This window comes from Grammomys surdaster, unplaced genomic scaffold (genome assembly GCF_004785775.1).
Source record: "Grammomys surdaster isolate TR1022 unplaced genomic scaffold, NIH_TR_1.0 99, whole genome shotgun sequence".
Taxonomy (NCBI): domain Eukaryota; kingdom Metazoa; phylum Chordata; class Mammalia; order Rodentia; family Muridae; genus Grammomys; species Grammomys surdaster.
The window spans coordinates 14678764-14704546 of NW_021604578.1; the positions used below are offsets into that span (position 1 = coordinate 14678764).

The following is a 25783-nucleotide window of genomic DNA, read 5'->3' on the forward strand; positions in this document are numbered from 1 at the left end:
TGTGCTGGGGCACCCAGTGATGGCTTTGTGCTGGAGCACCCAGTGATAGCTTTGTGCTGGAGCACCCAGTGATGGCTTTGTGCTTTTCACTTTACCTCAAGGCAGGGTCTTTCCAACTAGGACGTCTAGACCTCCTCTGAACCTACATGATAGCCCAGGCAAGCATCAAACTTGTGATCCTCCTGCCTTGGAGCTGGAATTACAGATCCAGCTTTCTTTGCCCAAAGCCAGAAATCTCACTCCATGAGTGAAATGTGGAATTAATATACAAAGAGCAAGATCAGAAGTAGAAACTTCTACAGCAGTGTGTTTATTATCCTAAGACATATATCTTGATATTGTATATCAATAAAAAGACCTATACTGTTTATCAATAAAAAGATACATAATGTGATCACCTAAAGGCACACAAAAATCCATGCACACACACATACACACATACATACACACATATACATATACACATATACATACACACACATACATACACACACATACATACATACACACATACACACACACACACACACACACACACACACACACTGATTCACACACTAAGGATGGGAAGGTGTGTTCTAAAAGTTAACAGTAGTAATATTTGGAAATAAAACTTTTAGTCTCTTCCTTACATCTTTCTGTATTATCCAGCATTTTAAACAACAATCACATAGAAGATAATAGGTGAGATGAACAACAGCATGAAATTTTGTACCAGTACCTACTACCATCCTCAAAACTCTTAGGCATAAGTTTCAAACCAAAAGTGCCTCTAAAGTAAACTCAACATTCCTGTGTGCTCTGAGTGATACTGAGAACATCTGTGTCTTTCCATTTATGGAAGACCTTGTAAAAATCATATTGTTTTTAACTTCACTCTGAAGTTAAATCAACAATACTGAAGAAGAAAAAAAAAACAACCAGAGTAACTTGCAGCTTTTGTTCCAACGTACTGCATTTAAAATATACAGTAATCCTTCATCTGAACTAAGATTTTGAGGAAACTGATAAATGGAACATGGAAATGTACTTTGCCAATAAGAAACAAATACCCACAGGTATTTTACTGACAAAGAATGGCAGAAAGCCTTCTCTTTGGAGCACAAGGTATTAAGACACAGAAACAGAGGAACGCTCACGTTCCGTCAGTGCTCAACTGTGGTCAAGACACAGTCGCTACTGCTCTATAGAAGCTACTCATCTTCCATCCACTCCACGGCTTCCAGCAAACCCACACAGTTTATTAAGTTCAAAAAATAAATCTTTTGGGTCAGAAAAAATGGCATACTGAAAATTTGATTATAATTTATTTTCTTTTCCAACCCCTTAATTTTTAAGATGGAGTCATCACAGTTTTACACTGAAGAATACTTCCTCATACTTACTAAGCTTGAGCAGCATAAATGTGTTGGCAAGTGTTACATACTTTAAATAAAGGGAACAAGTCCATTTTGCATATGTATAAACCAAAATATATGGGGGCAGAAAGAAACAAGCAGAATTCTAAAATTAGAGTCAATACCACATTCAAGTGCATTTGATGAGACAAACTAATCCTAACGATGTCAAGGCTGCCTCAGGCACACTTTAGACTTTCTCTGCTGTAGAGTTAACATGATGGGGAGAAGCACAGTCCACAGACCCACACAGGGGTAGACCTGGGTCCTCAGGGATGATGCTACCACAATTAACACCCTGAAGAAGTAACAGGGAGTCAGCCTCAACCAATTTACATTGTAAAATAGCATACAACAAATCTCTCACAAGTAAGTAACAACAGGAGAGCTACAGCAACAGAGCTTTGGTCAAATAGAGTGTAAATGTCAACTGGAGGTTCCTGGAAGACATTAGCAATGGTCATCACCTGTGACGTCTTCAGTCCTACATCACTGGAGACACTAGCTAAGGAGCAAGCATATTCCAAGTGCTGTCAGCCCTTGGAAACCTGAATGTAACATGGTCTTATTTGGTGACTGAAGCAGGGCGTCTCAGGAAGCCACAAGCTCAGACACAATGAAAAAGACAAAGAGTGCATCGTAATCAAAGCACGAAGACAAAAGGGAGAGCAGATTGTGTAACCCCTACATCTTATCATACGAGTTCATCTTTCCCGACAAGTTCCAGAAACAGAGGGGTAGAGAGTGCGGCCAAAAGTGGAGTCAGTAACACCCACCTGAAGCGAGCTAACACTTCTTGTAACAGCATCATTCCCAAACCTTTCATTATGCAAAGCACAACCACAGCATAAAACAACAGCACCCAACTAGGGCATTGGCACACAACCCCGGGGGCTCCTGAACAAGCATGTGCTGTTAACTGCTGAGCAATCTCTCCAGCACCATAGATCTTGGAAATTTAAAAATAAACTATAAAGAACTTCAAAGTAGGCAAGGTGAAGATGTAAGAACAGCTGCTAACATGACTGTCTAGAACACATTAAGTGAGGTATATCTTAGTTCCTAAATAATATATCCATAACACCTATTTCTCTTCTACCCAAGCTATTTGTAGACCTAGTTCCTCAACTACTAAGAACCCAAGATAAAATTGTGTCATACCTGTATCAGATACTAATGAGGAAAAACATGGCTACAGACCTTATAGACGGAGTTTGTGAACATTTCTGTCAGAGGCTGTGAAGCTGCCAGATGTGTATCCTCTGGACTGATCTTAAAAACCGTCTCCAAACACTGGATTGCAACTAGAAATAAAACAAAGGCAGCAAGAATTAGCAACTTTACAAAGCAGCCTTCTGGTTTTCCTTATAGAAATGTAATCTATGGTAAATTAGTGTTTATGGTCAAAGAACATAAGGAAAACTAATTGGTCCAACTGCATAAAGATTTCTGTTTATAGATGAGCTACTGGAGAAAGACAGTAATCTCTTATCTCTCACTAAAAAGTATTAGCTAGAGTATAATTTCTGAAAATACACAGTACATTATATTCTTGTTGAAGGTTACCAGAAAGAAGAGAATATCATTAACATCTTACATTCCAATACCAATATCTAATTAACTACCAATGCATTAAACAAAACATCTTTTATATGTGAACAACATCTTTTATATGTGAAAAACAAAATTTCAACTTGATGAAGATTAGTAAGAGGAACTTAATATTTGGCCTGAAGCAGCTACTAAATATTAATCTTGGCATAGAATCATGAAAATAGGTCTGTTTTAAAGTATTCATTCACATATACAAATTTACTGTGTGCCTACTATGTATAAAGTTCTGTTCTAAAATGTTTGAGAGACAGCAATAAACATAACAGGAAAACCAAATCACTGTCCATATTATAAAGCAAAATATTTAGCATGATGACAGTTGCCTCATCTATTTTTGGTGGAGGACAAAATAACTGGTTGGTACAGCAAGAGCGGAAGGTACGGACTGATGCAAAGACACAAATGGAGATTATGTAAGAATCAAAGCCAGCAGATCACAAGGCAGCTTCAATGACATTTTTAAAGAGTGGGACTCTGTGCTACTGGGAAATGGAGGACTTTCAAGGATTTAGTGAGGGGAAATAGCTGTCTGTGTTTAGAACTAAACGACTGGTAGGAATGTTGAGAACAGCCTAGAGAGAGAAACAGGGAACTGGGTGGTCTCCCACTCAACTGCGGAGTCCAGACAAGAGCCAGCCCTACCACTGCCCTCCCAACACTGCCGGATAGATTCATGTACGTTCTAAGAGACATTTAAAAGATATCTTATATATTAATTGTAGTCTAGAGAAAAGTATCCCTGCCATAAAATAAATACTACCACTCTCAGGCCTGAATAAATCACCAAGTTCTCAGCAATAAGAAGTAAAGGTATCTTTTAGGGAGAAAATAATCTGTTTCCCTATACTTCTATTCTTTTCTGTGTTTTGATATTTTGACCCTTTCAGTAGCTAGAACTATTAAAATGTGCCCTTCTCCTTTTCTATTTCTCCCAAACTGATGAAGCTGCATTTAAAATATTGGACTGCAGGTAAATGCCCTCTCCTTGCTATGGCACTTACTTAACAGTAATACAAAAAATACAAAAATACAATAATATAAAATGCACATGTATTTGTTTACTCTTGCACTCTCCCCACTGGACCAGACTGTCATTCTTTGTAGTTTATAGAGTTCATTCTATTACTGGAAAGATCACTGTATGCCAGATGGTCTGCATGCATATATTTCATGTTAGGCCATCTCTTTGAGAACAGGGCCTATTATTTTATTTGTCTTTGACTTTAGAGTCTGGTAAGTAGTGGATGGTCAACGAATGGGATCTGATGGCTTCTTTTTCTGCAGTCAAAAATCAGACAAGGAAATGTAAATGATCAGATCCGGGTTAGAGAGCATTTCTCCTGCCCGCCAAAACCTAAACAGCCAAACCCAAACCTAAGTTCACAGGCGCAAAAAGAGATCAAGAGAACAAAAACAAGTCATTAACTAAAAAAAAAACAAAAACAAAACCAGACCCCAGAACTTCTAAGCTAAAGAAACAAGATGGAGTCACTTCATAAATGTTCTATGGGGAGGGGTTGATGTAGTCTTCCCAGTAGACTTAGAAACCAAGATACAAACCAACTAAGTGCAAGGCCAGGATTATGGAATCCAATGCAACAGATACAGATATGTAACATCTATCATGTGTTGGGCCCCTTTCTAGATACTTGCTATACCAGTGAACAGGACCTTAACCTCTTGGAGAAGGGATTGAGAAGAGAACTGCAATAAGAAACAGGGGCCAGGAGGATAGGGAGGGCAGGAGCTGAGCAGGAATGTTGGCTGCAGATTTAACTTAAGAGTCCAGGCTAGGCCTCCTTGAGAAAAAAATCCGGCAAGGACTTGGAGGAGATAGAAGTGGTATCACTGCAGCAGGTAGGGATGAGGAGAGGCTATTCCAGGCCAAGGAAACAGCCAGCGCAAAAGCCTTTAGGCACAAGAATCTGGTGCCTTCCCAGTAAGGAAGCTAATTTGGCTGAAAATAAATGAAAAACAGTAGGTGGACAATATGTCCAGATTATATAGATTCTTTATACAATGACTAAGTAACACAAGGAGTCCTGGCAAGATTCCGCATAAGAAGAACAGAAATCTGCCATAGCCTTAAGAAATGTTTGAATATGGATAGTCCAAGGAGCCGGACCAGGTGAAGAAAGACCACTCAGGGGTTATCACAGTAGAACAAGCAACAACCACTTTGAAACAGGGAAGATACCAGTGGAAGTGGTAAAAGGTGGTTAGATTCAAAAATGCATTTTATGGTTTTGTTTGTTTGCTTTTCTTGCAGTGCTGGGGACTTGCATACACCAGAGCACATCAGGCAAGCATTCTGTGACTGAACTATATTCCCCAACCTCTGACTCAAGACGTGTTTTGAAAGTATAGGCTTTTAGACCTGGTGTGGTGGTGCACACCTTTATTTCCAACACTGAAGATGCAGAAGCAGGCAGATGTCTATGAGTCAAAAGCCAACCTAGTCCATATAGAGAGTTCCAGCCAGAGATACACAACAAGACCTTGAGAAAGAAAGACAGACTGACTCTTGAAGGCACAGACAACAAGATTTATTAACAGCTAGATCTAGAGTATGAGAAAAACAAGACCCTGGAATGATGCCCATGTTTTTGGCCTAAGCTCAGAAACCCTGGAGCTGCTCTCTCTAAGACAGGGAGTTGTGGGTAGAACAGACGTTAAGTGGGAAGCCTGCAAGTTCAGTTTCGGCAATGTTAATTTTGAGAAGCGTACTAGACATGCAAGCAGAGCTGTGTGGTTGGCAGCTGGATATAGAAGTCTGGGCTCAGAAGAAAGGGCTTCACTGGGGGTATAGTGCTGAGAACTATCAGCACAGAAATTTTGGGTCAGGCAAATAAGCTAAAAATTCTCAGCAAAGAACTGAGTGAAGATAATGGCAAAAACAAACAGACAAACAGACAGACAAACAGACAAACAACCCAAGTGGTCAACTCTGAGCGTGATAGGTCAGGGAAAAAAGAGATTCATCCACGGAGAGAAAGAATGAGAGATGAGATGAGATAAGATAAGCAGGGGATTAGGAGATGTTCTAGAAGAAAAATACTGAAGAGCAGGATGAGGGCCATCAGTGCTGCATACATCTTTCATCACAGCACTGAGGGGGCAGAGGCAGGTGAATCTCTGAGTTTGAGACCAGCCTGGTCTACAGAGTGAGCTCCAGGACAGGCAGGGATACACAGAGCAACCCTGTCTCAAAACAAACAAACAAACAAAAACAAAAAAACAAACAAAAAAACGCAGATAAGGAATAAGAACTGTTTAAGTAGACACAGAAATCACTAATACCTTTAATGAGTCCAGAACAGATGGCGAAAAGGGACTAAAATTTTTTTTAAATTCAGAAATAAGAGAATTGTAAAAACAAGTATAGACAACTCTTTTTAAATAGCTTTGTTACAAAGGGAGACAAAAATCAAATAAGGGGGACTCAGCAGAACCACAAGAATATCCACTTTAAAATATTTTTGTTGTATTTTATGTGTATGGGTGTGTGTATATATCTCTGTGCAGCACATGTGTACCCAATGCCTTCAGAGGTCAGAAGACATTGGATCCTCTGCATCTAGAGTTAAACACAGTTGTGAGCCACCGTGTGGACGCTGGGAATTGAACTCAGGTCCTCTGGAAGAACAGCCAGTGTGCTAAAACACTGAGCCATCTCCCTAGGCCTCCCTTCACCAATTATTTTCATTTATGTATGTTTGTGTGTAAAACAAAATACCAATTATGAATGCAGTACCCGCAGAGACCAGAAGAGGGCATCAGATCTCCCATTCAACATGACCTGGGTCCTCTAGAAGAACAACAGCAAGTGCTCTTAACCACTGAGCCATCTTTCCAGCCCTGTTCACTTTTCTTTGTCTCTTTTTTTGTTTGCTTGTTTGTTTATGAAAGAGGAGTTGGTGGCATGTTTATGATTGGATGAAAATGATTCAGTGGAGGGAAAATCTGATGACATGGGCCAAAAGGGAGAAGAAACTGCAGTGAAGGCTTGGATGGTGAGAGGGGATGGGACAAGATATGCCAGTAGAGAGATTTCTCTGAGAAGGGAATATAGCTAGTTCACCTATGGCAATAGGCAGGCAGCGAGGCAAAGCACGTGGGTACTGACAACGAGGGAATGTACAGAGGGTAGAAGCTGGTAGATGTTGTTTTATTTTCCTTTCTTTCTTTCTTTCTTCCTTTCATGGTGAAGGAAGTATATAAGGGTAACGGCTGAAAATGAAGTTTGGGGATTCAGAAGATGAAAGAACATATTAAAATGGCCATGTAGGACAGTAAAGGGATGAATGGATGAATGAATGAATGAATGAATGAATGACAAATACTCTGATCACCCAGCAGCATTAAAGGTCTGTTTGAGGTGCACAGTTATGAGTCGATATAGTCAGCCATCAAACTTGTCCATTTTGCTCCATCAATTTATAGCCAAATGGATATAGACACTGAGTGAGTGGGTAGAGAGTTAAAATTAAATAAGGTTCAGTTATTTCAAGACAGGAGAAATAATACAGGAAAATATCGTTACTATTCACCACAGAATTTAAGACAAGTAAGAAAGAGGTAGAGAAAAGTATGGATCAGCAGATTGGAGAGGCTGGCTGAAGAATTGTTCGGGGACATTGTTGGGGACCCGGGAGGAAGTATGCTAGAAACACAGGCAGTAGAAGCCAGGAAGGAAACTGCTGAGAACCGAGATGGCTGCTGGAATACAATTTGGGATGATACAGTCTAGGAAAGGCTTCTAAATCTCATCACCCTGACACTTTAGATCAGATAATTTCTTGTTATCAAGAGCTGTCTGGTGCATTGTCAAGAGTTTAGCATCATCTATGGCTTCTACCCATGAGAGGCCATAATATCAGCCTCTCCAAAGAAGGTGACATGCAAACATGCCTCCAGACTTTATAGAACTCCTCTGAATTCAGAAACGCTGATCTACAGTGTAACCAAGTGGGTGCGATCAGAGGAGCGGAAAAGCCCAAGAGGCCAGTGGAAGAGAAAGACAAGAATTTCCCAGGAGTTTGTCAGGATTGGAAGGAATTAGGACTAAGTAATGCTTGCAAGAGTGACTGATGGTATCCCAAAACCACAACAAACAGAAGTGACGTCACAGAGGACAACAATTCTGGGAATAAACAGCAAAGCTGGTGAAACACAGCTCCACACAGTGGAAAAGCTGCTGCTCCAACAACTGATCCTTTCCCAAGGTTTTTTTAAATGTCTCGAAGGTGGGCAGACACCTCCACGTGATTTCATGTTCAATTAAATTAGACTCACAGAGTCAAAAATAGGGGTCAGTCACAAACAATTGGCACCATTTCTGACTCCATATATAACAAACAGCTGAAGGCACATATTTTTGGCTGAGTGCCACTCTAAAAATAGGACATAACATCTTGGTTTTTTAAAATACTCTCGATTTTCTTTCTGCTTCATAAAAACATCATACTGCCTTAGATTAGAAGAGAAATATCTTCTTTTTATTATGTGATTGCCTTCCTCTGTTGCTGCAGAGCAATTACAACCAAGACTTTCCTTTGATAGCCAAACTACCTTTATCTTTCCCCAGGTCTGATGGTCAGGGAGGACAAAAGACCTTTAGATTAAATAGGCTAATTTGCAATGTCCTCCCACTGTGCCTCATCTGCTCCTCTCACTGTCACCTGGAAAGACACCATTTCACCAGAGGCACAAATGCCCAACTTTGATTTACACCTCCGTAAAGCATGGCTACAAACAAAGTAGACAGAATTCATAGATGAGCCCCCTCTCTAGGAGAGGCAGCTTGGAGATAGGAAATTCCAACCATCCTGCTATTTATGACGCTCTCCCCAGTGAGCTCTCACTGTGATAATTAAGTCTTCAGACCACAAGTGAGCTAGGCTGACTGAACCTTCACAAGCCTATCTGTCTATATCGTTTTGTCTTCTCATGGCTATGCTGAGTTAAAATTTTATAATGCATAAACATGAAGCAATGAAGTCAAAGAAGCGCATGGTTCTCCTCCAGTCCTGCTTAGCTTTACAGATTACTGAATCCAAGATTTCAAGCTCACAGAAAACAAGGGCGGAATCTTCTCATTCTCTAAAGTACCATTTGCTAGAGCTCAGTAACGGTATAATCACTTAGGTTTTTTTTTTCTCTTTTAAACATGGTGCTATTGCAGTGACTAAGGTATTTTCATATGTTCAGAATAAGATCCTCTGCTATTAGGGAAAAGGGGGAAATCTTTGAAGTATAAATTTGAATTTAAACATCAGCTTTGTTACATAGTAGCTGTTCTGTTGTTTAAATAATCTAATTTCCTAGTCTGTTCAATGGGAATAATGTTCCCGTGACAAAAACTTCCCTAAAATATGAATTACATACTTCTGACAGTAACTTTTCAGTAAATAAATAGTCCTATTTCTTATTAGTTAAAACAAGCCCCAGAAAATGGAAATAACATTCTAGTTAAGCCTCTCAAAAATATTCTGATTTGGTTATTAAAAAATCAGAAGCTTTGGATTGTAGCTATTTTAATATTTCTTTACAATTATGACACAAAGAATAGGTACCTACCTTCCAAACTTTCTTGTTCATCAGAAGTATATGCATCCATCTGACTTTGTTCCCGCAAGAAACGAATAACTGCATAAACTAGGGGCTTCACAGACGACATTTTAGACGCTTTAATATCTCCTTGACTAAAAAAAGAAGAAGAAACTATCAAGGGTCATCCACTATGTTAAAAGCAATAAAAGCAAAAATATTCATTACCTTGATTACTTTTCTCTCTTTAATGGGTCATGTAAGCACAAGTTGTTACAGTGATATATTCCACATGTTCATTCAAACCCAGCTTTATTAAACTACGTTAAAGCTTGCATCAGTAAAATAGACAGCTTTTCAAAACATGTGTAGCAAAGCCTAGAGCTCACCGTGCCTTAACAATGTATATGATACAGACACAAGAAAGTATAGGAGTGCAGACATATGGAGAATCACCCTTGAAAGGCCAGATTTCGTACTGCTGACTCAGAATGTGAGCCACAGTGAGCATCTTCCTCTATTCCAAGAGGTGTTTTTTTTTTAATGTATTAATCATTTATACTCCACTACTTTTGTAGGTTGAGAGTTACTTGCTGAGGACAAGGCTCGGTGGAAAGGTTATTCAACCATTGAGTGTTATTGTTAAAAAGCGGCGTTTCTATTTAATCAGCACACTGGTCTGAAATCACCGTCAGAAAACCCGACAGATAGTACAAACCGATCTGCCCCTGCCTGCAGTAGCTGTGCTCTCGTGGACAAGCTGGAAGCTCCTGGCCGCGTTCATTCACATGGAATACTATGCATCCAAACAGTGGCGCAGGGCCAGGTGGCATTAATGGCTTATTTCCACTAAATCGTATCAGCAATCTGCTCCCCGGGATTCCTAATTCACAGCCAGGGTGTGGTACCCGCCGCTAGGATGTTTATTAGCTTTGTACTTCTTTTAAAGGCGAATCCAGTCTCTAGGCCAGAGAGGTTATTATACATACTGACTAAGGACCCGGGGCAGAAGAGGGAAACAGAATGGGGGTGGGGGAGTTGTCCAACCTCCTCCAAGCTTCCCCTCCTACATCTCCAATCACATCTACCTCCCACTCCCATGGTTCCCTCCCCGCTGCATCCCGGCTTTGCCTCAGCCCATACGGTGTTTGCAGGGGGTACGCGGTGCAGGCCTCCATCTGGGGCTGCGAGAGACGCACCCTTTCCAGAAAGAAGCCCCTTACCAGCCAAGAGGACACGAGATGACGGCTGCGGGCCCGGGGGCTTCGGGAAGCGGGTCCGCCTGCCCCCGCGGTCCTCCGGGCTTGAGCGGTGCTCAGGATCGCAGAGGGGACCGCGTCTCCCAAACTTCCCCGGCTCCAAAGCTGCCGCCGCCCCCTCAGCCCACCCGGCTGCTCGCAGGGCTCTCGGACAACCGGGCTTGCTGGATCCGCCCCAGGGGCGGAGCAGGGCACGGAGGGGTGGGGTGGAGGCGGGGCAGGGCTCGGGGCGGGGCCGGAGCCGGATGCGGGGCGGGGCGATGGGCGGGGCCACGGCGTAGGCGTGTGGGCCTGCAGCACGTGGGAGGGCGCTGGGCGGGATAGCGGCCTCAGTCTCGAGATCTGGTCTCTTCAGCTTGGCCCACTCTCGGCTTCCGGGCCCGCAGACTCCTCTGCCCGCCTCCTGCACCTACAAGCCGGAGGACCACGCGCCAGCTGCTGCCGGCCTCCCGGCCTGCCCATGATCACCCTGTGCCTTTCGGCTCTGCGAGGCCTCCACAGGTACTCTAGTGGGCGGGCTAACCTTGACCGTGGGCAGGGTGGGGTCGTCTGTCCGCGAATGCCGTGGGGCCTGGTGCAACCCTACTACACCCACCCGTGATGCCCCTGAGACTGTCCTTTCCCTCTGCCTGCTTGATGGACTCCGTAGGGACACCTGGTGCAGCAACCTGGGGCCACCTCTCCCTTCCCGCTTCCCTCAGGAGGCCATCCTTTCCCCTTTGTTTGGGATTGCTTCAGCCGTAGTCTGTGAGAATGGTGGTTCACAGACCCAACCCAGAACAAATAGCGAAGGATAGGCGGACGCGCCCTTCAGAACTGCAGACCTGATCTAGAACGTGCCGCAGCTGTGGAATCCAGAAATGAAGCATTTTCGTAGGCACCTCATGCACTTGTTAGCGGTCCAGGCGTTTAATATACACCGAGACCGCCTTGGTTTTGATACTTATTCCGTCCTTGCTTTTTAACTTCATTTTTATCTCCCTCCTTCCTTAAAACATTCGGTCTCTTAATCTGGCAAACTGACTTGCTCCAGAATTGTTGCTTGAACACGGTTTGGGGCAGCCTAGGCTGCGGCTTTGAATTGCTTCCTAGCGCTCTAACCACACCCCTCCGCAACAGACCAGTAGCAAAATGGTGAGAGAATTAAATTCTTTGCACGGATATGCCGGTTTTCGGGAACAAAGCGGCCACCACCCCCCATTGCCAAATCTGCCTTACATTGAAATTTCATGTGAAAGTTCAACAGGGGAAAAAAGAACTTTGTAGTTTTTGTAGATGTGCACAAAACTATTTTTAACCATCAGCATTTCTGCTTTTCATAGTTTTCTATTGTGCTTTGCCACTCATCTGCGTAGATCTTTGTGTTCCATAGTCCTTGTGCACCCAGGGGACAATAGTGGTTCTGCAGAGTTCACCTGATGACTGTGACTATTATTTGAGCAGGGTTTGTTGATTCCTTGTCTCCAGGCTGGAAGTGGTAAAGCTGTCAAATGAAGCTGTACCTAGAAATGAAGTTCTTTTTTTCACTTAATGGAAAAGCAAGAAGAGAGAATAAATTTCCATTATGAAGCAGCTAGCTCTCTTCTCTCTAACTTTTTAGTATTGAGACCCCTTTACCTTTTAAAAACTGCTGAAAAACCTAGGAGCATTAATTTTGTTTTTGTCGATTATATCTACTGATAGTTAACCATACACAATTAAAACTAGGACATTCATAAAAGATTAATGTTTATCGAATAGTAATATACATATTATATGCATATTTTTCCATTTATCTTGTCAGTGGATGCTGGAGTGACTTAATACAAAATAGCTTAATTACTACATATACCTCTACATTTAAGGTGTTTCTCCATTTTATTTTGGTTTAAGAAGGAAAATCTTACTTCACATTCATATATAGGTAGAAAGAGAATATTTTAATAGCTTTCTAAGGTAACCATGGTTGTTATTTGATGTCACACCCAAACAGATGGTGTGTTTTTTTTTTTAAAGGGTGAGTTGCAGAGTGGAGTTGGGAGTGTGTACCACTGGACTCTTCTTCTTCTTCTTTTCTTGGATGTTTTATTTACATTTCATATGTTGTCCCCTTACCCCATCCCCCTCCCAGCCCAGGAATCCCCTATCCCATCACCCCTCCTACTTCTCTGTGGATGTGCCCCTACCTACCCCCCCATTCCCACCTCCCCACCCTCAAATTCCCACCCACTGGGGTGTCCAGCCTTCATGAGACCAAGGATCTCTTCTCCCACCTATGCCTGACAGGGCCATCCTCCCTTACAGATACAGCTGGAGCAATGGATCCCTCCCTAAGTGCTCCCAGGCTGGTGGTTTAGACCCTGGGAGCTCTGGTTGGTTGGTATTGTTGCTCTCCTCATGGTGCCACAAACCCTTTCAGCTCCTACAGTCTTCACTCTGACTCCTCCATTGGGAACCCCATGATCAGTTCAATGGTTAGCTGTGAGCATCTGCCTCTGAATATGTCAGACTCTTGCAGACCTCTAAGGAGACATCTATATCAGGCTCTTGTCAGCATGTACTTCCTGACTTCCACATCAGCATCTACCTTTGGTGACTGCACGTGGGATGGATACCCAGGTGGAATGGTCTCCAGATGGCCCCTCCTTCTGTTTCTGTCCCTCACTTTGTCTCCATATTTGCTCCCTTGAGTATTTTGTTGCTCCTTCTATGAAGGACCTAAGCACCCCCACTTGGTCTTCCTTCTTCATGTGTTTCATGTGGCCTGTGAGTTGAATCTTGAGTGTTTCAAGGTTCTGGGCTAATATCCAATAATCAGTGAGTGAATACCATGTGTGTTCTTTTGTGATTGGCTTACCTCACTCAGGATGATATTTTCTAGTTCTATCCATTTACCTAGGAATTTCTCGAATTCATTGTTTTTAATAGCTGAGTAATAGTCCATTGTGTAACTGTATCACATTTTTTGTATCCATTCCTCAGTTGAAGGACATCTGGGTTCTTTCCAGCTTCTGGCTATTATAAATAAGGCTGCTATGAACATAGTGGAGCATATGTCCTTGTTATATGTTAGAGCATCTTCTGGGTATATGCCTAGGAGTGGTATAGCTGGATCCTCAGGCAATGCTATGCACTGGACTCTTCTTATGCTGCTATATTAAATCCACTTGGTATATCTTTCTTTTTAAATTGAGAGGGTACTCTGCATAATTTTGAAATGCCAGTCACAGTTCATTTGGGAATTAGTGGCTGGGTTATGGAGTTTTTCTGATGTTGGCCTATTTTATTACATACTATCAAATGTTACATTCCTTGGGGTTATCATCCATTTTTATTAGAAGTCTTCAAGTGTTCACTGTAGTGGATAGAATTTTCCAAACTTCTAGTTTTCATTTGAAACTTGGAATTTTATTAGTAAATGACATACATCCTCATATATTTCTTTGAAATGACAGTCTCAATATTACTTTTCTGGGGATAGTTTTATTTGTTTGTTTACTTGCTATTTTGTTTGTTGTGCTTTTGAGACAGGGTCTCGCTATATAAAGTGATTCTGGCCTTGAATTCATGGTCCTCACATCTCAGCCTCCAAGTTGCTAGAATAAGAAACATGATTCGCCTCACACACCTCCTAGTGTGAATTCTTGATATGCTGGAATTGAACCCATAGACTACCACTAGCTGGACAAGCAGAATAATTCTGATTTGTTTGTCATTAAAAATAGTATTATAATCAGGTATAGCAGCTCATTCCTGTAATCTGAGCGTTGGAGACAGGGACAGTAGAATCAAGAGTTGAAGGCCAATCCAGGGTATGTTGCAAAACCCAGTATCAAAAAAGTTTGTTAATTTTTTTTTTAAAAATTGAAGGGTAGTTCATGAAAAGAAATGGAAAAGAGAAGGTATTTTTGGCTCACAGTTCATTCACTTTCACAAATGCTGTGCTTTGCACAGTCAGTTCCTCTGGAACACCTGTTCAGAAGTGATGTGTATGTGCCTGGCCATACATCCACAGTGAAGGGTCAAGACTTAATAAACAGTACTTAGTACAAGTGTATCCTAAAGTGCAACTGAGATTCTTTTTAGCATGAGTGTGAGTCCTTGAATTTGTCTACCAATGGTAGTAATAGTTTTAAGTACAAAGATGGCAACAGTTTTATCCACCATTGATTTTATTACCACCACAAAGGTCTATGAAGCAAAAATCGTATTATAAGCTTCAGTATTATGGACGATTCTACACCTTATGTTCTCCTTGACCTGGTCTCAGGGTCCACTGTACAAACCTGTGACCTTATTATTTGCTCTCTAACTGTAGAGAATTACTTATATATTATATCCAGACTCTTCATTCATGCATGCAAAGAAATATATTAAAAGCCATAAAATTATTATCTTCTTAGAAGTTAGTAATATGCCAAGTATGGTGGTAAGTGCCTGCTATCTCAGCATGTGATAGACTGAGGAGGAAAATTGTGAGTTCCGGGCTATCCTCGGTCTCAGAGTGAAACTCTACCTCAAAGAAGGGGGGATGGTAGTGGTTAGTATTAGTAATCTACTGTAAGTATATCAACTCTGCTGTCACTTGAAGACATAGATAACAGTCACTATGGTCGTTTGAATAAAAATGGCCCCCATAGGCTCATACTTAACTACTTTGTCAGCAGGGAGTGGCACTATTTGAGAGGGATTAGAAAGTGTGGCCTTGAGCCGGGCGGTGGTGGCGCACGCCTTTAATCCCAGCACTTGGGAGGCAGAGGCAGGCGGATTTCTGAGTTCGAGGTCAGCCTGGTCTACCGAGTGAGTTCCAGGACAGCCAGAACTAACACAGAGAAACCCTGTCTCGAAAAACCAAAAAAAAAAAAAAAAAAAAAAAAGAAAGTGTGGCCTTGTTGGAGTAGGTGTGGCCTGGAAGGAGGAAATATATATGGCTTTGAGGTTTCAAAAGTCCATGGCAGTAAGCCTCTCTCCTACCCACTCCTCATCTCTGGATCAGGATAGCTCTCAGCACTATACCTGGCTACCACCATATTAATAATGGACCAAGCCTCTAAAACTGTAAGAAAGCCCTCAATTAAACTGTAATTAGCCCCCTAAGTGTCTTTACTCTGACACTTAGGCATATCTGGACCAGGTTTTTATTTCACAGAGGTAGTTACATATTTTCTTTCCTATTGACAGGGCAGCTATATGTTGTTCCCAGACAGCTTGGCAGGTAGGATGGTTGATGGGAGTGTAGGTTCTATTTCTTGTCAGTAAACAGCCCAGGAACCTAGAGATTGGATTGTATATTGTAGTTGTTGTCATGCTCGCATTTAACACTGTGCTATGTCCACTTTGATACATGTCCTATTCGTGGTGTGTGTGGGGAGGGAAAGGGAGTAATGGGGAGAGGAAGGGAGGGAGGGAGACAGACAGGGGTCTCACTATGTAATTCAATGGCCTTGAATTTGCTCTGTAGCTTAAGATGGCCCGAAACTTAGCGTTTAGCATCCTCCTGTTCGCATCCTACTGTTTCTTTCTCTAGTACTAGGATTACATTTAAATGCACTATCATGACAAGCTTAAATGGTCTTAATAAGTCTTTCTCAAATGTACCATGCCAAGCTTAAATGTTCTTAATAAGTCTTTCTCAAACGTTTAATTTCTTAGTGTAAGCTCTTAGAAATAGGATTTGTAAATCAAAGGGCATACATTAGTTTCAGGACTTTGGTCCCTATCATAGTCTTTTCTAAAAAAATATTTACAGGCTGGGGAGATGACTTAGAAAGAAAAGTGCTTGCCATGCGTGAGGAGTTGAGCTTGATCCTCTGCTGCCAAGGACCAGCCTTGGCATGGAGAGGGGTTCTGAGGAAGACGTGTTTAGGAACAGCAGAAGAAACAACTTAAAGTCAGTAAGGTGGGGTATAAGTTGACAGCTTTGTGTACTGTTCAAGATACCTCTCCAGTGATATCCAGACAAATCAGTTCTTATAAACCAAAGCCCAGTCTATTATTTGCATATCAATTCAATTGTACCCCCCCCAGTTCCCTTTTGATTATCCCATGAATCAGCATCTTATGACCTTAGCCCCTTGATTCTTAGAAAAGAGAGCAGTACATTCTTATTAACATAGCAATGGATTCAGAGATCTGCCTGCCTTTGTAAGCACAGACAATAAGCTAGCTGTGTGAGAACCTGCTCTGAGTTCACCATTTCTGCCATGCCTGGGTCTAAACTAACTCTAACCCAGGCTGACCTTGTACTCGGGAATCTGCCTGTCTTTGTAAGCACAAACAATAAACTTAGCTGAGTGGGATCTTGCCCTGTGATCACTCCCCAAATCTCTTTATCTTCTTCTTTAATATATTTCTGACTGGTTCATAGTGCAGTTGCCTTTGTTTATTTTAGGTCAATGGAGCTCCTTTACAATTTATATTGCATCCTTATATTTTGCATACTTGAGAAATTATATATCTTGAACTCGTGTTTTCAGAGTTCTTTCCTACAGCCATAAGTGCTGTCCTGAAGGTCACATTTTGCTAAGGACATTAGATACACCCTCACCTCCTGGACTTGTGCTGTTTCTAATCATCATGGAATAATTAATTTTGGCAGGGAGAATATTTTCAGAAGGAGGAACATAAAGTAAATTATGTACATTATTATATAAACAAGCCTCATGCCTACAGCAACCATCAGACACTCGTGGAGGTCTATACCCTGCTGGCTCTGCTCCAAGGGTAAAAACTGTCACACTGCCCCTTCCACAGTGGCCATGAGGGACTTGGCACATCCTACTTATGTAAAGGCTAAACTCAGGGAATAGGTGGATCTCCAGAGCTCCATGGCCAGCCAGTCTAGTTGAGTTAGTCAGCATCAGGTTCAGTGAGAAAACAACAGAAAATAAGTCCAACATTGGCCTCTGGCCTCCATAAGCACAGGAGTGTACGTACAAACACCTTTATACACTGTGCAGAAAAAAAATCCAAGTTATAACAATCCATCAGAATATATAAATGTAGTTTCTTTACACTTTCACTAATACCTCAGCATTTAAGTACTTTTTATCCCTACCAATTCAGTAAGTAGAAACTTCTCTTAATATATAACTTGAATTTTCTTATATTCCTATGATGATTTATTAAGTGACTATAATTTCTTGTCAAGTTCAAGACTGTGGTATAGAAACAGAAAAAGTAATTTGTTTTCTGGTGTATGAAGTTAATCATATAAAAAAATCTTAGAAAGTCAATGCACCATTATTCATAAATTAAGTAGTTTTTACATGTCTTATCGTATAATTAAATAAAATTGCGATTGCACCCCTAAGACCAGCACATATTAACCTTCATAGTCTTAAGATAGTGGTTCCAGGAAAAAAAAAATGTGCAATAAAGAAATGATTTGAAGGCACAAATATCAAAAGCTAAACTAAGATTATTTGTGCAAAACAGATTATAAAGAAGTTAAAAGTGGGAATTTTTGTTGGGATGTCTTTTCACCACTAACTTTGATCAAAAAAAATCCCCTTTCTTTTTCAAATTCTAATATAATCTTTTGGTTCAGATAAAGCACAGAACTTTTGTGAGAAGAAACCTTTTGTGAGAAGAAACACCTATATTAAAGATATGAATATCCAAGGAAACGAGCCTGTATTGGGTGCGGAGTCACATGCCACGGGGTGTGTGTTACAAAGGGCATGTCTAGTGTTTAGAGTCTGGATCCAGCAGGCCTGAGTTTGTATGCTGACTCTTTCCCTTATCAGCACTGTGGTCTTAGGCTGTGACTGTCTCCTTGTCAGTAAGTGGACCGATGGCTGGACAGTATCTGCAGTCACCAAAAATTTAGGGGTGTATTAATTTTTTAATCTTCTGTGTCTAAGGACACAGCAGTGAACAGACCAGACAGAAATCTTACATTGGAGGAATTTGCCTTATATAGTGAAAAAAAAACAAAATATGTAACATTAGATTTTTAAAAAGAAAACCATGTTTTGCTATTTTTAGAGCAGCAAAGTGGGATATTCAGTATTGCTGGGAGTGAAATTGTAGATAATGAACAGGCAAGACCCAGACAGAAGGTGACATTTGATCAGTGATCCAAGAGAAATGGGGAATTGTGCTGTGGAACTACCAGGAGCTGAGCATTCTAAACACTGGAAAATGAAAAGGCCGAAGCGGTGATGTGTCTCGTGTGCTTGAGACAGTGAAGGAGCCTGTTGCAACTAGGGTGAAGTTAACATCAGGTTGTGAGCAGGAGATAGGACAAAGAAAAGTATATTCATGCTTAAGATTCAGAGATGAGAAATAGAAGGCACTTTGAAAAGTACCTGGCTAGACAGGTTCTTGTTGCAGCAGTAGTACTTTGTAATTAACTTCCTACCAACTACAGTGCTTATTACTGTGAACTAGCCTCTGCAATAGTTGGGCAGTTTTTCTGGTCTTTGTACACCTAACCATCAGGCATGTGCTGGTATCATCTTTTATCCAGCAGGGTTCCATGAGAGAGTTCACATATATAAGACTTGTGGTAATGGATCACTGTCAACTCTACCACATTATATTAGCTAAAGCAAGTTCCAAGGCCAGAGGAAACTCAAGGAAAAGGGAAGGGACTATCTCCTGATTGGAAAGGCAGTGAACTCACATCCTAGACGTGAATGCCTCCAGAGTGGAAAAACTGAGTCCACCACTGTTTTAGTCAGTGTTCTATTGCCATGAAGAGACATGATGACCATGGCAACTCTTATAGAGGGAAGCAAATTAGGGCTGGGTTACAGTGTGAAGATTTAGTCATCGTGGTGGGGAGCATGGTGGCATGCAGGCAGATATGGTGCTGGAGAAGTAGCTGAGAGTTCTATATCTGGATATGCAGCCAGGAGGAAGAGCAGACACTTAGTGGCCTGGCTTGACCTTTTGAAACCCCAAAGTGTGCCCCTAATGACACACTTTCTTCAACAGGGCCACCCCTACTCCAACAAAGCCACCCCTCCTAATCTTTTCAAATATTGCCACTACCTGGTAAACAAGCATTCAAAGCTGTGAGCCTCTAGTGTCCATTCCTACTCAAACCACTACAACTGCACTGTCATATAATGACATTTTAGTGAATGTTATTTATTGTTTTTATGTCTGCTATTAGTTATTATTTTATGTCTGTGAGTTGACAGTTCTTTATTTGAAAAGGTTTTGATTTGAGACTGTCAAGACTTGGTAGATATTTCAGTTTTTTTTTTTTTTTTACTTTGAACTTTGAGATGGATTACTATTGCCTTTTCCATTTTTGCCTTTGCTCTACAAAAATTTAAATTTTGAAAGGGTCAGCTGTAACACTCCTTTTCTGTATGACTTATGTCTTTAGTCCCATGCCTAGAAAGCCCTTCTCCACTCCAAGATAGTAAAATCTTCAATTGTTTACAATTTCTCTAATACTTTTGTCTTGATTTTTTTGTTATTTACTTATGTGTATGTATGTCTATTATATATGCCATATGCAGTGGTATATTTGAGGACAGAAGAAAGAGTCAGATATCCCAGAACTAGATAGATGTACAGGAGGTTGTTAGTTGCCTATTGTGGATGCTAGGATCTGAACTTGGGTCCTTAGGAAGATCAGCAAGTGCTCTTAACTGTTAAGACATGTCTCCAGACCCCTACTTTTATCTTTTGCTGTGAGCTACTACAAAGAACTCCTAGGAGAGTTGAGAAGACTGAGAAATAAATTAAGTTCACTGTAAACTCTATCTTGGGCCTGGGAGTGGTGGCACTTGATGCATTTACATCATTTATTGTAATGGTTGACTTTTTTTTTTCTTTTAACTGAGTCTCACTATAAAGACCAGTCTGGCCTCAAATCTGCCACATACCTCCTGCTGCCCTTGCCCCAACCCCTGCCAACTGCACAAAGCCTTTGCCTCTGTCTTGTGCATGCTGGGATTACAGGGAGGCTACTACTATAACTGTTTTGAAGACTGATATTTTGAGACTTCTAATCATTTATTTAAAACCAAAGGAAATCAATATAGAGTCTGTACAAAGTGGAAAAGAATCTCCAAATTACAAAACCATGTTTCTGATTTACCCAGCAAACTTAGATGCATCTGTCTCCACTAATCTGAGGTTATCCAGTTCCTCCACTTGACATTAAAATGGGAACCCTAATATTATTTCAAGCCACACTGAGATACTTGGTTTTGTTTATGCGTATGGGTGTTTTATCTGCAGACGTGTGTGAAGTACCTGTGGAGGCCCAAAGAGGGTGGCAGATACCATGAAACTGGAGTTACAGATGGTAGCGAGCCATTATGTGGTCCTGGAAATGGAACTGCAACCTCTGGAAGAGCAGCTAGTGCTCTCAGCCACTGGGGTCATCTCTCCAACCTTTGAGCTGGAATATTTCTGAGAGCTAACTAGGAAAGAAGAAGAGGAATGATATTTTGCTCTGTATTATAGGCAGAGCTGCAGAGACTAAAATAACCACATTTTTTTTGATGAATCCTACTTTCTAAAAATTCATAATACCCATACTCTCAGGGCTGTATCATTAGATTCTATTTGTTTGTTTGTTGGTGGATTTGTTCATTTATTGGTTTTCTGAGACAAAGTTTCTCTGTGTAGCCTGGTTTCTCTCTGTAGTTCCTGGTTGTCCTGGAACTCACTCTGCAGGCCAGGCTGGCCTCTGACTCCCAAGTGTCACCATTCCCAGGCCCAAGTTAGAATTTACTGTGAACTTAATTTATTTCTCAGTCTTCTCAATTCTCCTAGGAGTTCTTTGTAGTAGCTCACAGTCTTCTTTGTCCTGTACGGAAAAAGAGAAACTTTGTGTTTGCACAAGGAGCACCTGAGTCATTAGCTTGCATTCCCTGGTTGAGCAGCTCCTTTCCGGGTCTCACAGTCACCTGGTCAATGGACAGGGAATTTGTGGAACTCTTGCCATGCTGCTTATTCTCACTGTTGCCTTGTCCTAAATCCGCTTCACAGTTTTCCCCTGTAGACTTGATCTTTGGCTGCTCTTTTCTACCTTGATATAACCATTCACTTAAGTCAAAAGCCCGGAAGCTGAAACTAGAGCAGTGGCTCAGTGGTTAAGAGCGGATTCTGCACTTAGAGACTTCCAGCATCCCACAATCCCTCAAACTCAGCTCCAGGCAATCTAACACCTTCTGGCCTCTGAGGATACTATACCATATGAACAAAATCCTCTAATCCCACCAGCAGAGACTGGTGGATCTCTGTTAGTTGCAGTACAGCCTGATCTATATTAGCAAGTTTCAGGACAGCCAGGACTACACAGAGAGACCCCATCTCAAAGAAAAACAAATGTGCCTCTAAATACAAAAGCATATTTCTAGTTTGTTTAAGTCCCTCCCCTGCCTCTTTTCACCCATGTCCCTTTTTGTACCCTAGAGGTAACCACTGCCCCACATGCTTCTTTTGTAAACCCCTTTATACGTGTTCTCAAAAAGCATGTTGCCCCAAGCTATCCAAGATTTAGGTTTACTTGGTGAAACTAGTCATGTGGTCACAGTTCATTTTCACTATTTCTACTGCTGGAAATCTTTGGTTGTATGACACTTCCAAAGTTTATCCATTCTCTTTTTCTTGGGTCTTTACGTTTTGGGTTTTTTTTGATAGATAGATAGATAGATAGATAGATCCCCAACTTTATCGGCTGATCCTCTGTCTCTCTTTTCCCCACACACTGTTGATGAGTAGCCACTAGTCTGCCACTCTAAACAACTCTTGGTGTTTGTTATAGAGGCTTTTTTTGCTGGTTAGTGCTTATAAATGGAAACATGTGTCACATCTATACATTTATTGTTAAGTCTTAGCATCTGATGATCTTTGTCGTTTGTACAATATGCTTGTTCATATTATTCTATGTTAGTCACGGTTATCTAAAGGAACAGAATATTTATATAAGGTGGATTTATTAGAGTGGCTTACAGGCTCTGGTCCAGCTCATTTAACAGTGGCTCTCCCAGTGGAAAGTCCAAGAATCCAAGTTATTCAATATAAGATGCTGGATGTGTCAGCTGGTCTTACATCTGAATCCAAAGAAGTACACTGTAATACCAATGGTGAAATTTGTCAACAGCAGGGTAGATGAGCTAGCCAATGATAGTAAAGGTGAGCAGGCAAAAAGCATGTCTTTCTCTCATATCCTTTATATAGACTGCCATGAGAAGGTGGAGCCCAAACTTAGGGTAGGTCTTCTTCTGCCGAAGATCTGGATTTAGGGTGGGTTTTCCTACCTCCAAATGATCCAGTGAGGAGAAGTCCTCACAGATGTGCCCAGCTGCTTGGGTGTTTAGTTAATTCCAGATGTAGTCCAGTTGACAACCAAGATTAACCATCAGAATATCTTTTACCTGTTTGCCTCTTGAACTTTCCTTTCTTTCCTTCTTTCCTTCTTCCTTTCATTCTGAAAAATCTCACTATGTGTATTACAGGCATGTGTCACCACGCTCTACTTTGGTGTACTATTTTTATATTCAGTGTAAGCTCTGTATAGTCAGTATATATTCTATAAATTCTACCTGTCACTTGTTTACAGCATTCAAAAGATCTGCTTATAACATGGTTGATTGAAATGTGTTACTGAGCTAAATTATGAGGAAAACTTTAGACAAGGCAGTAACTATCTCTGCCCTCACTTTACTCACAGGAGTCATAGAATAAATAGATCTCTAAGATAGATTATGAGACAATGTGAGTCTTAGCTTAGCTCAAACTGCTTTGGGTGAATTTACCTGACTACTGCTAAATTTGGTTCCTCTGAATCCTGTAAGGACTTTCCTAGCCCAGTCATTGCTTAAAATGGTTGATATTGTCTAAGGTAAGGAACCCAGCTTTCTGTTGTTGTTCACTTTGATGTCTAACATTTAGCATGGTACTATATCATAGTAGATGCTGAATAAATGTTATCATTAAGTGGATGAGTGAAAAGGTAGCATCAGTAAAAGTAACTGGAGAGTCAATATTCCCTGCTAATATCTAATAAGCATATAGATTTGGCAAATGGTATTGACAATTTGGATATAAGTAAGTATAACTTGAGTAGGAAGTAGATATTTTAAACTATTTGAAGTGACTGGTTCTAAATTTCTTTAACCAAAATGCCAGTTGCCAAGGGAAATTACTATGTGTAAGTATTAATTAGCCAATAGAAATCTAGTTATACACTTATAAATACTGAGTGCAATAATATGCAGTAGTCAGCTGGCTTTTGGTAGCTTGCTCAAGCTTTGGATACAAAGGAATCTTGGGTATACCCTAGGGTGGGTACAAGGCAGAGATGAAGCCATAAATGAGAAGTGGGAACTTTGTCATATTCTGCAGTCATCATTGGAGGTATTCAGAGTCACCTAGTCTCTTACAGACACAGTTGATAGCTCTGTAAAGCAATAGTCTTTGTAAAGCAATAGTCTCTGTAAAGCAATAGTCTAATTAATGATTCTCCAGAAGCAGAGCTCTTCTAAATCTGTTGGCCTAGATATGAGAGAAGTGGCAGTCTGTGAGATACTGGGTCAGAAGCAATCAAGCTGAGAAGGAGCAGAAGGCAACTCTCTTTCGGATGGGCCTGGGGTCAGCTCAGGCAGGGGAGCCAGACTCTCTGGACATTTATGACTCGAGAGGTACTTGATATTGAGGACACACTTGTCTGTTTCCGGGAGAGTCAGATTCTAGTTGGTCAAACTAAGAAGTGATGGCATGCAGTTTCGACTATGTGGTGGGAAAAGTACCTAGCCCAAGGACACCATGATGATGAGGTCATATCTAGAGCATATCTCATACCTACTGTATTAAATCTAGCTCCTTGTGCCAAAAGTGCTACACCCACCTAACAGCCTGGACTTAGCTGAAAAGAAGAGAAGCATGCAAACCTGAGCTGGAGTATAAAAGGACCCAGCACCAGTCAGAAAGATGTGTAACCGTCCATCGGAAATGCTCTTACCAACACTGACGTGCTGTAAAGGTTCAGAGATGGTGGATGATGGAACGTGGCTGGTTACAAGCTGTGTGTGCACTCCAGAACATCATTCTCTTGTCCCATAAACCTTAATGTGGTGCTGTTACCCGCAAGGCACTGTGCACATGGGCCCTTTCCAGAAACAGATTGGCATTATCTACTTACTGAAATTTGTTCTTCCTTCTCAAATATATCTTCTTTCAAACTGCATTTGTGATTACTGACCTAAAATTATATTAACATGAATGAAATAATAGCCAGGTATATTGGCATATACATGTAATCTCAGAGTTCAGAAAGCTGAAGTAGGAGAATTCTACACATTGGGGGCTAGCCTGGGGCTACATAGCAAGATTTTTGTCTTGAAAAATAAATGAATAAATGTGCAGAGGTAAAAGAAGAAGGCAATTAAAGACAAAAAAATAGTCGAAAGGGCATTGGGTCAGTCTAGTATCCTGCTATGGGCTGTCTGGCATTTATGGTAAAGGAAAGCTAGAGAGAAAGTCCAGTGGTCAAGAGCCCTTGCTGCTCTTCCAGAAGACTGGAGGTCTGTTCCCAGCACCCACAGTCCGTGGCTCACAACAGCTTGTAAGTTTAGCTTCAGAGAATTTGATACCCTCTTCTAGCCTCTGAGGGCATCTGTATACAAGTGGCATACATAGATGCACATAAATTAAAATAATAATGTGAATCTTTTAATAAACAGAATTATCAGAAGCATTTTTTTCTAAACACTTTCAGGGAAAGATGTATCATGCAGACCCATAATGTAATGAAAGTGAGCAGTGCCATGGAGAGCAGCCTAAGGGATGCTGTGTGCTAAGTGTGCAAGCAGACTTGTGAGCAATGCCATGGAGAGCAGCCTAAGGGATGCTGTGTGTAAGTGTGCAAGCAGACTTGTGAGCAATGCCATGGAGAGCAGCCTAAGGGATGCTGTGTGCTAAGTGTGCAAGCAGACTTGTGAGCAGTGCCATGGAGAGCAGCCTAAGGGATGCTGTGTGCTAAGTGTGCAAGCAGACTTGTGAGCAGTG

The 25783-nt window shown here is 41.2% G+C and overlaps 2 protein-coding genes across 2 annotated transcripts in view; one reads left to right on the forward strand and one right to left on the reverse strand.

The window, feature by feature from the left end:
- The window catches only part of Sgtb (small glutamine rich tetratricopeptide repeat containing beta), a 32286-nt gene extending 21397 nt beyond the window's left edge, over positions 1-10889 (reverse strand). The window contains exons 1-3 of the mRNA XM_028783810.1: positions 10784-10889; positions 9591-9715; positions 2598-2701 (exon numbers count right to left, since the gene is read on the reverse strand). Coding sequence (XP_028639643.1) covers positions 2598-2701; positions 9591-9690 — 204 coding nt within the window. The 5' untranslated portion in view covers positions 9691-9715; positions 10784-10889. The remainder of the gene's footprint in view (positions 1-2597; positions 2702-9590; positions 9716-10783) is intronic.
- A 234-nt stretch (positions 10890-11123) lies between these two features.
- Nln (neurolysin) overlaps positions 11124-25783 on the forward strand; it is a 91188-nt gene continuing 76528 nt past the window's right edge. Inside the window, exon 1 of the mRNA XM_028783837.1 lies at positions 11124-11320. Within this exon, the coding sequence (XP_028639670.1) occupies positions 11280-11320 (41 nt within the window). The 5' untranslated portion in view covers positions 11124-11279. The remainder of the gene's footprint in view (positions 11321-25783) is intronic.